At 43.1% G+C, this 15,831-nt stretch overlaps 1 protein-coding gene across 8 annotated transcripts in view; it reads right to left on the bottom strand.

Annotated features, from left to right (window-relative positions):
* Positions 1 to 248: 248 nt before the first annotated feature.
* The window catches only part of ERICH2 (glutamate rich 2), a 52,659-nt gene continuing 37,076 nt past the window's right edge, over positions 249 to 15,831 (bottom strand). For 7 of the 8 annotated variants that reach the window (XM_075933606.1, XM_025182171.2, XM_025182173.2 and 4 more), the window contains 3 exons: positions 12,411 to 12,468; positions 6,035 to 6,106; positions 249 to 4,096 (listed from right to left, as the gene is read on the bottom strand). In XM_075933606.1, coding sequence (XP_075789721.1) covers positions 3,957 to 4,096; positions 6,035 to 6,106; positions 12,411 to 12,468 — 270 coding nt within the window. In that variant the 3' untranslated portion in view covers positions 249 to 3,956. Of the gene's footprint in view, positions 4,097 to 6,034; positions 6,107 to 10,710; positions 10,757 to 12,410; positions 12,469 to 15,831 lie in introns of all 8 variants that reach the window. The other variant, XR_012905207.1, reaches the window with a different exon arrangement.

Raw genomic sequence — 15,831 nt, 5'->3', positions numbered from 1 at the left:
GGAGGCATGCTGACCTAATGTGGAGCACCCATGGGGACATCTCTTGAAGAAAAAGCAACATTATACTTAAGTGGACTACTGCAAGAAACAAAATATGATTACATGTTTACTGTCACACATCTTCTGCACGCCAGTCCAAGTCTTGAATGTATTTTTCACTCCATGCTGTCCATTGTTTTTTCTGCTGCATTCCATGCCATATGAATGTTTGTTATCTTCACTTTGCACACTCACTCAATGCCAAAATAGTACAAGTTACTCTACTTTATTACTTACATACATTTTATAACTTTATACTTGACAAACGTTAAACAGTATATAAATCCATGGTACATCCACATCTTGAAAACTGCGTACAGATGTGGTTGCCTCATCTCAAAAAAGATACATTGACATTGGAAAAAGTTCAGAAAAGGACATAAAAAATGATTAGGGGTTTGGAACGGATTGCATACGAAGAGATATTAAAAAGATTTGGATTTTTCAGTTTAGAAAAGAGGAGACTAAGGTGGGATATGATAGAGGTCTAAAAAAAAAAAATCAATCCTGGCGTGGAAAAAGTGAATAAGGAAAAGTTATTTATTTATTCCCACAATATAAGAACTAGGGGTCACCAAATGAAATTAATAGGCAGCAGGTTTAAAACAAACAAAAGGAAGTTTTTCTTCACTCAGCATACAGTCAACTTGTGGAACTCCTTGCCACAGGACGGCTAGGACTTTAACAGGGTTCAAAAAAGAGCTAGATAGATTCATGGAGGTTAGGTCCATAAATGGCTATTAGCCAAGATGGGTAGGAAAGGTGTCCCTAGCCTCTGTTTGTCTGGAGGCGGGTGACAGGGGAAGGATCATGTAAGGATTACCTGTTGTGTTCCCTCCCTCTGGGGCATCTGGTATTGGCCACTGTTGGCAGACAGGATACTGGGCTAGATGGACCGCTGGCCTGACCCAGTATGGCTGTTCTTATGTTATGTTCTTAATGTTTTGTCTCCAAATCTGGCCAGGAAACTTCCATTGAAATTGTGCTCTCTTATGTCAGAGCTAATGTAATTAATTAAATTGGTGGAGGAGTGGGAGAGTGGTCAGGTGGGAAGGGATGGGCTGCATGAACAGTATATTAGCAGTTTTTTCCCAAAACATGGTCTAATGACAACAATTTGTAGCATACAAGATTTGCTTGAAAACTTATATGTGATTTCTTCAAATAGTATACATTCATGCAATGTGCAACTGCAGACAAAAAAGCAAACAGAATGTTGGGAATCAGTAAGAAAAGGATAGATAATAAAAAACAGAAAATATCATATTGACTTTCTATAAATCCATGGTATGCCCACATGCTGAATACTGTGTATAGATGTGGTTACTCCATCTCAAAAACATATATTGGAATTGGAAAAGGTTTAGAAAGGGGCAGCAATAATTGCTAGAAGATATGGAATGGCTTCTATATGAGGAGAGAATAATTAGACTTGGACTTTTCATCTTGGAAAAGATATGACCAAAAGGGGATATGATTGAGGTCTACAAAATCATGACTGGTTTAAAGAAAGTGGATAAGGAAGTGCTGTTTACTCCTAATAACAGAAGAGCTAGGGGGTCACCGAATGAAATTAATAAGCAGCAGGTTTAAAAACAAAAGAAGTACTTCTTCACACAATGCATAGTCAAACTATGGAACTCCTTGGCAAAGGATGTTGTGAAGACCATAACAGGGTTCAAAAAAGAGCTAGGTACATTCATGGAGGATAGGTCCACCAATGGTTATTAGTCAGGATGGGCAGGGATAGTGTCCCCAGACCAGGGTTGGGCATGATATGGCCTGTGGGCTGGATCCGGCCCACCAAACCATTTGATTCTGCCCGTGGCCCATTTTGGCAGGAAGAGGTGTGGGGAGCCATACACTTTGTGTGCTCCCCTACCCCCAGGTCCTGATTGGCTTGGGACTGGGTAGTGTAAGGAGTCTCCTCCCTGCCAACAGGGGCACGCGGTGCATAGCTAGAACCGCCAATTGTTCAAAATGGCTAGGGGTTCACACTAGACGCTGTGCACCCCTGGCAAGGAGAGGGTAGGAGATTTTGCAAGCTCCTTTGCCTCAGGCTAATCATCGCAGCTGGAGGCAGGAGAGCATGCAAACTCTTGTCCTTGCCAGGGTTGCATGACGCATAGAGGGAACCACCAGCCAGGGAGCGAGAGACTTCCTATGCTCACCTCCCCCCAGCTGTAATGATTGGCCTCGGAGCAGGGGAGCATGCAAAATCTCCTCTCCCCAACTTCACCAGGGGCACATGGTGAATAGAAGGAACTTCCAGCTGTTCAAAACAGCTAGCGGTTCCCTCTAGGTGCCAGGTGAACCCAGCAGGGGGTGAGAGACTTCACGCACTCCCCCGCTCCCAGGACCTGAAAGGGTGACAAGGAAAGGATCACGTGATGATTATCTGTTGTGTTCCCTCCCTCTGGGGCATCTAGTATTGGCCACTGTTGGCAGACAGGATACTGGGCTAGACGGACCACCGGCCTGATGCAGTGCGCATGAAGTCTGTTGCTCCACAGGGATGTGTGGCTTTGAGCAGCACATGGAAGGAATCCATGTGGCTGGGGCTTCTGTAAGAGGGAGCCTGCCTCAGGGACACTGTTGAGCTGCTGGCTTGGAGCCACCTAAGGCAAATGACTCCCAGCCAGAGCTTGTCTCCAGCACCCCAGCCCCTCTACCTCCCTATCCCAGATCATCACCCAACTCTGGCCTAGGTCACCACCAAATCCTCTGTACACCATCCCAGACCACAATTCCCTCCCAGGCACTGCACCTGCTGTTACAACTCTTCCCCAAGTCAAAATTCACTCCTGCATCCTTACTCCCTCCTGGACCCAGCACCCTAATCCCCTGCCCAAGGTCACAGCCCCCTAATTCACCTAAACTCCCTCTCAGACCGCACACCCTCTCCTGCACCCCAATTCCTTGCCCTAAGCTCCCTTCTGCACCCAACCTCCATTCCAAACTTTCACCCAACCTGCACCCCCTCCATAGAGATGTGCAGCCCTTAACCACTTCCAATAGCTTGGAGGGGACCCTGATCAAAAAATTATTGCCTACCCCTGCTCTAGTCTCTGTTTGCTAGTAACTGGGAATGAGTGACAGGGGAGGGGTCACTTGATGATCACCTGTTCTGTTCATCCCCTTTGGGGCACCTGCCACAGATCACTGTCAGAAGACAGGATTCTGGGCTAGATGGATCTCTGGTCTGAGCTGGTATGGCTGTTCTTATGTTTTTAATATTAATATTTTAAAGAGACATTTTACCCCATTCAAAGCCTTACAAGAATTGTGCAAAACAGATTATTTTAATGATCTATAGAAAGTTTAATTACTCTTCTGAACTGATGTTAATGAATTTGGAAAGCAAAAAAATTCTTAATAAAATTTAATCTTTGCTCAACTGATGACATGTACTGTAGCTTTTCATCAACTTGATTGCTCCAACAAGAAAAAAATGTAGGAGTTATGTCTAAGAGATCAATTCTGTCTATAGCATCAAATACATTTCACCTCACTTAAACTATTTGCTTACAAAAAAATCACATAATACACAAAACTGTCGCAGCATACTATTATTGAAAAAAATGCTTGCTGTCTCATTTTGTCTATGAAATTTTAGTTCAGATTGACTTCATTAGTGCTTTTTATATAATCTATTGTAAAATTAGGCAAGTATCTAGATGAGTTAGATATCTCCTGGAAGACTTCTGTGTACTCCTAGGAGTACATATACACACCTAGTTGAGAACCACTAGTCTGGTGGACATGGAGGCAATCAATAAAGCAAAGAATGCATCAGTTTAAGAGGGAGAAAAGATATAATGATTAAATAGCACTTTTTAATATAGTATTTAAAAAGAGACTGTACAGAAGAATCAAAATAATCAACCCAGAGGATGTATAGAAGAATTACCAAACAGCTATATATTTTCATCAGAATCATCAGAACTTGTATCTCCATCATTACTGCTGTCTGCACTGCTAGTATCCTCTCCACTGTCCTCACTGCTTCTTTCATCCGTTTCTTCTTCCTCTTCATCAGCACAATTCTGTGTACTTTCTAAGATATAAATGTACAAGATATACATTTTAGGTAACGTAAGTTTTGGACAGTAAAACATTTCAGGCAGGTGATAAATACATAACATTTTAAGTTGATACCACTTTTGCAGCATGGATACTCAAGGACAAAAGAGGATATCTGTGAATTTGCAGATATAGTCATTTTACAGACTTTTCCAAAATATTTATATCATAAATAAGAACATAAGAATGGTCATACTTGGTCAGGCCAAAGATCCATCCAGCCCTGTACTCTGCCTGCCGATAGTGGCCAATGCCAGGTGTCCCAGAGGGAGTGAATCGATCAAGCAATCTCTCTCCTGCCATCCATCTCCACCCTCTGACAAACAGAGGCTAGGGACACCATTCCTTACCCATACTAATAGCCAGGGCTTGACAAATAATGTAATCTACTCCTTTCAAAGTTTCAATTGAGGTCTCTCTGTCTGCCCTGTGTGGAGATGTGAGGGGGAGGCAGGCCCTCTGTGATGTCATTTTTCTTCATTTATACTTTTCTCCAGGTACTGGAAAAGACCATACTGTGTCATGTAGGGTTAGGCAACTCTCATGGTGTACATGAGCTGCTGACCATCCTTCATTATGAATTGAAATTTTTGTTTTTACCTTTTGTCTGCATGAGGTTTGGAATGAAAAGCCTCTGTATTTTCAGTATCTTTGTCCTCTGAGGGGTTAGTGTATGCATGTTTCTTGAACTTGACATGTTTCAGGAACAAACATATCATAACATTGATGATACATCCATTTCAACAGCACCAGGAGTTTAAATCAAGACTTTTCAAATTATCCCTTACCAGGCATAACATATAAACGGTTGTGAATATGTGGGTACAGTATGACAACAACAGCCTGAGATCATCTGGTTTTTAAAGGACCCCTCCAGACAATCTTAGGCTGTTATATTAGTCCCTGGGACCACTAACATCTGGTCTGCAAGTATTGATTCCTTTCCCCACACGGTAACGAGGTCCAGAATCTCCTGTATGCTCCATGCTGGTGCTCATCTGTGACCCTGGCAATTCCTGGTCAGGCGTGCTGCTGAAGTGTGCTGCCTGCTCTGAGGTTTGCTCACCATACTGGCCACACGGGAAATGAAATTTAAATTTTCCTGAGGTTTTTTCTTCCACATGCAGACAGCAGTAGAGTTGAAAGTCCTCGGTAGAGTGGTCACAGAGTGGGGCAGTGAGGAACACCTCTCGGAGGCCAAGAATGTTGACTTTCACATAGCTGCATCTGCACTACCATAAAGTTGACCATGCAATGTTGAGTTTAGCATTACTCCTCGTGAAAAGCAGGAGTACTGAAATCAGCTTTAACAGTTCTTAATGTTGATGGATCAGGCTTGGAGGTGTGGACTCATTGTTTAGAAATTTGACCTAATATGGCTAAGTTCAACCTAAACTCCCAGTGTAGACCAGGCCTTAGAGTTGCCTTCAGTCTGTTCAAACTAATGATTGGGGATGGGGGAATAGACTGGCATAGCTGAACTAAGATTGGAGTAGTACAATGACAGATTAAAGATGCATCTGCAATGTCTTTCCTTCAAGTTCTTCTGTAGACTCATAGGCCATGGTAGAGGATTTTGTCCAGTGTGGTTACTATTTTTCAGTTTCGAATGCACGTTGTGAACAAATGTGATTCCCAGACATGACTCTCTAAGTCAATTCAAATATCTATCATAAGGATATTTTATTATACTGAAAGACAATATTAGTGCTTGAAATTGAACAATAACAATTAGAAACTGTTTGCTTAATGTGATTTTATAGCCTAATATATCACACTTAAGACATATTAAACAAAAGTGATAAAATTATTTCGCACCCTACTGGTTTTAAAAATAAAATAGAGCCCATGTAGTTACAACAGTCCCATATACTGTTTACTTGTGAAAAGTACGAACAAGTTTACAACTTACCTATCAGCAACTTTTCTTCAATAACTGGAAGAAACTGCTTGGCCTCAGTATTTTCTGGTTCATAGATTAGAACTGAAATTTGACAGTAGGATATATGTTAATAATGCTACATGGTGACAATAGCAACTGAAAGGAAATATACCTAAAATTGCATATCAACGTTTATATCAGAGATGAATGTTAATATCTGAACTAATATCAAGACATATTGTTAAAGTGTATGCTGTTAGTGGCACAATTTTGACTTCAGAGATTTAAAATACAAGCAATCATTTCTCAACTATTTGTATTTATATTTCTATACACAATACTATATTAAACTACAGTTAATGTTGAGAGTACATATTAATAAATACATAACTTAGAAAAAATTAACAATTATTTTACAATAAACAGGCATAACAAATCCAAGATATTCACATATAAAGTTAAACATAAAATAAACCCAAAACACATTTTGTTTGGATGTCTTTACTGTGGTAGTGATGCTATGAGGAAAAATACTTATAAAATCTAATCTACTCAAAAATTAGCAAAATCTAATCTGGAGCCACATATTCACAGCTAGTGTCTGGAAATTTACAGGAAATATCTATTCTCTGATCCCTGTTGCAACAGCACTTTGCCATACTATACTGCATTCAGTTATATCAGCACTATTAGCTCCTTATTTTTCTGAGCAATAAATTCACCAACAATAAATAGGTAAACACAAGAAATGATTATTAAGTGATGTAGCCAAATGACATACAATTCTTAAGTTTGTTATATTATAGCAATATATCAGTAAAAATTAAAGCACTTTATTGAAGATGCAAAATACAGTACAAAGTTAAACCAATGGAAGTAAACAAAGTAAGCGAGTTTTCAGTTATGCAATAAAAAAAGTGAGCCACTGATGGTATGTGAGATCTCTGGCCAGGATGCTCTCCAGAGAAAGGGGTAAATGGCTAAAAACAATGGACATCTACTGTGGCATTTTTAGTTGCCACTGAGCATAAGTGCTAACTTCCCCTATAGCCGGGGGTGCTGGACTGACACTCTGCATCAAACCCCACTCCACCCCTTCCTCCAAGACCCCAATCTAGCCCACCCCTGCCCCGATTCCATCTCCTTCCCTGTAAACCCTGCCCATACTCTGTCCTCATTCCACCCCTTTCCCCAAGCTCCTGCCTCTTCCCAACCTCCTTCTTCAAGTGTGCCTATTCCCTGATCCTCCCTCACCCTTCTGAAGCTTCCTGAATGCAGTGAATCAGCTGTTTGCGGCACTCTGGGGGTACCTCTACACAGCAACATTATTTCAAAATAACGTAGTCCACATCTACACAGCGGGCAGTTATTTCGAAATAATGTTGAAATACTGTCAAGCTAGAGGACATCTTACTTCAACTCTTGTGACCCCTATTGTATGAGGAATAAGGGAAGTAGGACGACGAGTGCTCTATTTCAAAATAAGTGCTGTGTAGATGCTCCCAATTTTGAAGCTACACAATTGACATAGCTCAATTTGTATATCTTATTTTGAATTAAGCCCTGCTGTGTAGACGCACCCTGGAAGTGCTGGGAGAGTGGGAGAAGAGCTGGTCAGCAGGGCCGCTAGTGGGTGAAAGGTTCAGGGAGGAAGAAGGCAAGAGGGGGAGCTTGGCTGCTGATGGGTGCTCAGCACCTACTAATTTTTCTCTGTGGGTACCCCAGCCATGGACCATTCATGGACCACTATGCCACTGAGACAAGTTGACCTGATTACCTTAGCTTGCAAGGTGAGGACGCAGAGCACTGGGTGACCAAATAGGATACATGGTTCGGACCAATAAAGGACATTATAAAAGTATGTTGAAATTATTATAGAATTTAATTAGAAACCATGCAGCAGAACTAGAATTTCAGTTAATGTGCTGTTTTTAATGCTGCCAATAAAATTACTAGCAGCAGTATTTTGTACCAGCGTTGACATTTTGTAAACCAGCAAAATGAATATTATAGTGTCCTAAATGGAATGAAACAAAGGCTTTAAAATGGACAAAAGAATCAATAGAGTGGTAGGAATTCTACTGTGCGAGACTGAATTATATTTTCCTACTTTGATAAAATCTAGTGCCAAAGTATCAACCATTTGGATTCCTAAACTTCTACAAATGGTATAAAAGCCATGTAAGAAAGATGTTGTAAGATAGAGTGGGGAGCGAAAGAAAGAAACTAAATGATAGTATCCCATAAGTTATAAAGTTGTTTCAGAGACAGAAAGACATTTCTAGACCTCAGTTAAACTGGCAAAGACTCAAGTGACAGAAGATTATCAGGTCATCTTGGTACAAGGAGAAACTCTAAGCCTGTGTTTATAGATCAGAATATATACAGGAAACATGTACAGATTAGAAAAATGGTAAAAACAAATTGTTCTGTGCAAGTCCTGGTGGAGAACATATGTAAAAATCTGAAGCCAGAATGGTAAATATTCTAATTGTAAATGGACAGTTAAGAGGTGAACCCAACCAAAATCATTCTATTAAAAAAACTTAAAGAGTTTGAAGATAACAGCTTGCAACTGCATTGAGTACATGTCAAAAATTAACAAATGCAGAAGACACTATCACCTACCATCAGCACTTCATAAGAAATCACTGACACCATGAATCAATATTGTAACAATCTAAGAACAAACTAGAAACATTGTTTTGTTCATGCCATCTAAAGTTCCTGTTATTAGCCACTACCGAAAGACACGATATAGGGTTGGACGGACCTTTGGTCTTACCAGTATGGATGTTCTTATGTCATTCAAATATATTTTTGTTAAAGAACTGGCTAATTACAACCTGTAAATTCTAAGGATGCCCCAAAATGCAGTCTGAATAGGTCCAAGCAAGCTTAAAATTACCCCTGAGTCATAGACGGATACAAGGCATTTAGTACAAGGAAACCTATAAAGAAAATCAACTGGCCTTTGCCATTTTTCTTTTTGATGCAGTAAAAGACCACCTGATGTTGTTTATTTTTGGGGATTTTAAAAATATTTTTCTGCTTATTTTTACATTAAAAAAAATCAAGTTTTACCTCACTCTGAGAGACACTTTGATGGTTTCTATTCTGCCCTTTATCCTACTAAATGTTTTTAATGTGATCACGCACTGCTACTCCCATCAATGCAGTTCTACTAGCAAGTGTGCTAAGGTAGATCCACTGTCAATGTTTTAACAACTAGGTTATCTAATCCTACTCAAAATAAAATGATGTTGAACTTGAGAACTGTGTGTGGAAGTTCCTCTGCAGTATCATAGGGAGTGTGGTGTGGTGTATGTCTTTGTGATAATTTTGTTAGATGTCAAGCCTCAATAAGAGGAAGGGTATCTGAGTCCTTGTCTATGCTAGAGTTGTTTCTACAAAAACTGCCTTTTGTTGACAAAACAGTGGAAGTGCATACACTGCAATGCTCCTTATGCCGACAAAACTCTCTTGCATTGCTGACAAAATAGAACTACGAGTAGAGGCATAAAGCTTTTTAAAGCAAAGTTATAGCAACAAAGTATCAGTGTAGACACCCTGGTTGGTTACCATGGTCACTATAATTGGCCTCCACGAGGTATCCCACAATGCCTATCCTTAAGGCTCTAGTCAGCAATTCAAAACTTCACTATCCTGCACCCAGGTACACAGGCATCTGCCCCTAAAAAAGGCCCAGGAATTTTTGAAATTTCACTTCCTGTTTGCTCAGCTGGCCATGTTTGCAGCTGGCCATGGCACCTCCACACAGCAAACACTCTCTTGCTTGGACCACACCTGAGTTGTTGGACTTGCTGACAGGGTAGGGAAAGGAGGCTGTGCTGTCCTTGCTCCGCTCCAATCATAGGAACTTAAACACCTATGGACAGATTTCTTGTGGCTTGTTGGAGAAGGGCTACAAATGTGACACACAGTATTGACAAACAAATCTGAGGGAGCTGAGGCAGGCACACTAGAAGGAGAGAAAAATGTAAGTCTGATGTTGCACCACAGTCCTCCCATTTCTATTAGGAAACGGATGCCATTCTTGGAGATGACTCCACCTCCACTGCCAACAGCCCCATGGATAGATAGTTCAGTGAGGCTAGAAGCAGAGGTCAGGGGCCTTTACCCAGTGAAGTCATGGATGAGGAGGGACACAACGGGAGACACATTGGATGTGAAGCACATGCCAAGGTTGTCAGGTGGTGTGGTGAGTCAGGACCTCCACCACGACTCCCCACTCTGGAGGTATCTAGTCAGTCTCAGCAGCCCATCTCCAATGTGCATGATACAGCAGAGGAGAGCCACAGCAAATGATCTTTTGCATTGATACTGCTTGGTTATGGGAGGCAGAACTGTCCTTTGCTCTGAATATTCTAAAAGAGGCTGAAGGGACAGAAATGTACAAGACTAGCTGTGTCTGCATATACGCCACATTGCCTTGTACAGCTAAGTACAGCAATAGAAAAGTGTGTTAATGCATACTGAGATTTCAAGGGAATCCTCCGGAGAGCTCTCTAGGAAGCTTTCCTGGAGATACTTGGCAATACACTGCCAAGGCTCCATGCAGAGCTTCCCCCATTGGTGCAGGAAAGTTTCCTACCATCAGCAAACCCTTGAACAGGGACCAAACTTGCACATGCATAAGTACCATAGTGACCAGGTCTGAACCCACAAGTGTGTAGGATACGTACCCTTGCATTCCTCTTGGAATGAGATATCCACTTCAATGACTCATACCTGTGGAAAATGTGTTTTAGATACAGGCAGTCCCTGGGTTACGTACAAGATAGGGACTGTAGGTTTGTTCTTAAGTTGAATCTGTATGTAAGTCGGAACTGGTGTCCAGATTCAGCCGCTGCTGAAACTGACCACCAGTTCTGACTTACATACAGATTCAACTTAAGAACCCCAAGCGTCCCCAAGTCAGCTGCTGCTGAAACTGATCAGCGGCTGATTCCAGGAAGCCTGGGGCAGAGCAACTCTGCCTCGGGCTTCCTGTAGTCAGCGCTGGTCAGTTTCAGCAGCGGCTGACTTGGGGACGCCGGGGGCAGAGCAGCTGGGGTGCTGCTGGGTTGCTCCAGTAGCACCGCTCCTCGCTCCTTGGCGCTACTGGACCAACCCAGCAGCACCCCAGCTGCTCTGCCCCAGGCGTCCTGATTCAGCCACTGCTGAAACTGACCAGCAGCGGCTGAATCAGGACCTGGGGCAGAGCAGCTGGGGTGCTGCCGGGTTGGTCCAGTAGTGCCCAGAGCGGCGCTGCAGGACCAATCGGCAGCGCCCCAGCTGCTCTGACCCAGGGTCCACAACAAAAGCCTGGTCTGCTGGGGGGGGGGGCACACTAGCTGCGCCTCCCCCCCCAGCAGACCAGGGACATGGGGAGCAGAGCCTCAGCGGTAGCGGGGTGCTGCGCCTCTCAGGCTTTGTTCTGGCAAAGTCTCAGAGGCGCGGGACCCCGCCGTGGCTGCAGCTTCAGTCCCGGTGCCCCTGGTCTGCTGGAGACGGTCCCCAGCAGACCAGGGGCACCGGGACTGAACCCGCAGCAGCGGCGGTTCCTGCGCTTCTGAGGCTTTGCTCCAGCAGACCAGGGGCACCGGGAGCAGCTTACGAACGGGGCTTTCTCGCCCCGGAGCTCGCAGGCAGCAATCCGCCACCTCGACCTCCGGGGCGAGAAAGCCCCGTTTGTAAGTGCGGATCCGACATAAGTCGGATCCGCGTAAGTCGGGGACTGCCTGTATTGTAGTTAAATGAGTATTAACCAAAAAACCCAATCCCTCCCTCAATTATTGAATATTAGGTAACTGTCAACTGTGGTGTCATAATTTTGCTAATTGTTAATTTTCAACCAGTCTTGTCTATACTAGTCTTAGTTTCACATCATTTGGTCTGCTGTACCTTGCAATCCTATCTTCCCCATTTTGGTCGAAGAAGTGTATAGTCTGGCTAAAAGTCAAAACATGAAGCTGAAAGTCAAGATTCCTAGGCTTTATAAAACATTTGGGGATGGGTTTACTCAAGCAAGTCATTTAATCTTCTATGCATGTTTACTCACCTCCAAAACAGCATTACCTGTCTACTTCATAGGGATGCTGTGTGACAGAATACATAGAAAAAAGTCTTTGCTATGCTCATATGAAAAATGCTACTTATGCTTTCATATAGTATTATGGTCTCTATGCTTCGGACAGCTTTCACAAGACCACAGAAAAAGAGCCAGGTGGAAAAGATGGTACTGTCTTCATAACATGTTCCTTCTTTCATGCCAGTCATGAGGAAACCCCTTTCTGGGAATTTCACAAGGTTACATTTTCATGGATAGGGATAGGATTCATTCAGCAAAGTAGGAATGCTGTGACGTTTCATCCAAAAAAATAGATATAGCTATAGTACTTACTCATCTGACAGAGTTTTTTTGCGAGACTGTAATCTTGATCCATAATTGCTTTCAGAAACTAAAAGAACAATATGGTTTAATATGAAAGTTAGCATAAAGAACTGTTGATGTGCACACTTTGAGAATCAGTTTCAAGTTTGGCTGGTTTTTATATGAAATACTTTATAGTGAGCACTTTGAACTATTTCCCCAACAGCCATGAAATACAGAATTTTTCTATTGTTCTAAGTAGATCCACCAGGGGACAGTGGACAACTGCTAGTCCCACCATAACTTATACAAACGCCACACCATCTATTACAGCTTAGAACTGAGGATTATATTGCTGTGTATGTGTGTTACTCTGAGAACACAACTAAGATATTTTGGAAATATCTAGGTATGTGTTGCTTTACAAATGAGTAGCCCAACTGACTGCAGTGGAGCTACTCACGAGTGAAGTCATGCACACTCTTAAGTTTTTGCAAGATTGGGGCCTAAGTATGTTATGAGAACTGATTTTTGTATAACAGATATCCTAAGTAACACCTCTTCTCATACAATACGATAAAAATTAAGAACCCAGAGAAATGTGTTCAACAAGAATAGATAAGAAGAAATTACTCACTCTGCGCAGTAATGGTGGTTCTTCGAGATGTGCGTGCCTGTGGGTGCTCCACTCAAGTCTCGGTGCGTCCCTGAGCCAGCAATCGGAGCGTTTTGCATAGCAGTGCCCCTCATGTCGCGCCTGCGCATTCGGCCTCCCCTCCTGCTCCGGAGGCTGTGAAGCATGCGCACGGCACGAGTCCCGTCTGTTCCTTTTCTACCTGAAGTCCCAGAGACTCCAAGCAGAGGGGAGGATGGGAGGGTAGTGGAGCACCCACAGAGACACACATCTCAAAGAACCACCATTACTGCACAGGATGTGTAACTTCTTCTTTGAGTGGTGTCCCTGTGGGTGCTCTACTCAGGTGACTCCATAGCAGTATCCGTCTAATGGAGGTGGGTATTGGAGTCTCTCTAGGTGGAAGAGGGAAGAACCGCCTCTGCTAGAGATGTGGAAGGTATCGGCCCACTGTGTAAGGCATAATGATGCGCGAAAGTATGGCGCAAAGACCAAGTGGCTGCTCTACAAATGTCTGTTAGCAGTACATTATTGAAGAGGGCCGTTGTAGTGGCCATTGCTCGTGTGGAGTGCGCCCTAATGGGTTGCTGTGGCTGTCCACCCTTAAGTTCATAGGCAGTGCGTATGCAGCCTGTGATCTATTTGGATAGTATTGAACGGAAACTGCTGTTCCTGTGCGTGGTCCTGACCATGCCACAGAGAGTCTATCTGACTTCCTGATCGGTCTGGTTCTATCAAGGTAGAACGCGATTGCCCTCCTCACATCCAAGGTGTGTAATATAGACTCCTTAAGGGAGGCATGAGGTTTAGGGAAATAGGCTGGTAAGTAAATGGGCTCATTTACATGAAAGTTAGATATAACCTTAGGGAGAAACCTGGGATGGGGTCTAAGTATGACTTTATTCCTGGTGAATGTAGTGAAGGGTGGGTCTGCCATGAGGGCTGCGATCTCTCCTACCTGTCTAGCTGACGTTATTGTCACTATAAATACAACCTTCATAGATAGGTATTGTGGTGATATAGTGGCTAGTGGCTCGAATGGAGGCCTGGTAAGAACGTCAAGGACCAGGTTCAGGTCCCACGGTGGTACTGGAGGGCGGATGTTTGGCCGCATTTTCTGCAGGCCTGTGTAGCCAGACAGGAACCCCCCCTTGTAACATCCATTTTTGCTTGCCTGGAGCATGCAGGGCACACAGAGCAGAAGGCCGTGAGTGGCTGTAAACAGAGATACGCCAACTGCTGACCAAGAGGCTGCCAAGGAGTGTCCTTGACTTAACCTATATTGATACGAACACACATCCGTCCGCGGGGGGAGGAATCTCTCGCCCAGTAAAAAAAAAGTCTAGTACTCACAATTTAGTTCTCTCTCTTGCAAGTGTAAATTAACTTGAAACTTGCTTGTAAGAACTGGCACCACAAAACGGACCAGTACAATTTGGCATCTTAGATAAGAAAGAGGATACGGGCACCCCAGGGGTATAAAGATGGGTCCAGCAGCGCATTTTCTCTGAGTGTCAATCTACCATCTATCTGCTGGTCGGGTTAGGTATTTGATCTCCCGAGGTTCCAAAGGGACGCCCACCTCATATTCGTCTTTCCTAGGAATTGAGAGACCGGCCCTGGCCTGACACGCTGGAGTCGAGAGGCACAGAAAGGGGTAAAAATTGTACCTGGATGTGGTCCTTTGCTTAAGTATATATATACACATAGTGTTAGAGCTCTTTAAAGATTAAGCTGTCACTTGGTACCATTATTTCTATTTTCTATCTTTACCTTTTTCCTGTGATCATTTTTAAGACCTATATATATATATATATATATATATATATATATATATATATATATATATATATATATATATATATATATTTGCTAGCATTTAAGAAATAGAGCAATAGCCATTGTAACCATATGCTTTTATAAGTCTTTTAATAAACCTGTAACTGTTTAAGCTTTAACCTGACTCCTTCAGTTGCTGTAATAGAACCAAGCACAATTTAAAAGAACTTCAGCTGGTCATAAAGGGACAGACATAGGGAGAGCTTGGGCGTTTGGATCTGTGTCACTCCCAGGTGACAAGATCCGTTGGGGCACCTTTTCAGCATTTCCTAGGCTGCCCGCTGCGAAGGAACCCCTGTGTTCTAGCAGCTAAAATCTAAGGTGTAATAAGCTCTTCCTATATAACAGGGCGTCTGTTGGCCTGCTGGCCACCCTCTGCGACGGGACCCCGGTCCTAGCAGTAAAGACACGGACGTTAAACCTTTTCTCGGAAACATACACACACACACTGCCCTGACCGTCGGCTGACAGCCTGTAAGAAAATGCTTCACCAAGGAGTGTGTGAAAAGAGAGAAGCTGTCTACTGAGTCATGGAAGGCTGTGATCGCGGACAGATGGACTCAGACAGAGCTGATGGAGAGGCCAGCGTCGCTGAGGTCCATAAGGTAGTCGAGTAAGGTAGGTATGGGAACTGTGGTGGGATGCAAATTGCATCTCATGCACCAATGCTGGAAACGTGTCCATTTGTTCCGATAAGTGTTCCTCGTGGAGGGATGATAGCTGTTTAGAAGAGCTTGTTTGACTTTATCTGAGCAGGTAAATTCTTCATTCTTGAACCACTGAGGAGCCAAGCTGTAAGTTTCATGGTCTTGATACTGAGGTGGTGTGTAGTACCGCGGAGTTATGTGAGGAGATTTGGCAATGCTAGGAGAGGGATTGGTTGGTCTATGGACAGGTAGGATAGGTAAGAAAATCAGGTCTGTCTCAGCCATGCTGGGGCTAATTAGGATTACTGTGGCCCAATCGGATTGAATCTTG

This window comes from Pelodiscus sinensis, chromosome 7 (genome assembly GCF_049634645.1).
Source record: "Pelodiscus sinensis isolate JC-2024 chromosome 7, ASM4963464v1, whole genome shotgun sequence".
Taxonomy (NCBI): domain Eukaryota; kingdom Metazoa; phylum Chordata; order Testudines; family Trionychidae; genus Pelodiscus; species Pelodiscus sinensis.
The sequence above is the reverse complement of the archived record's forward strand: the minus strand, read 5'-3'. Positions and strand labels throughout refer to the sequence as shown.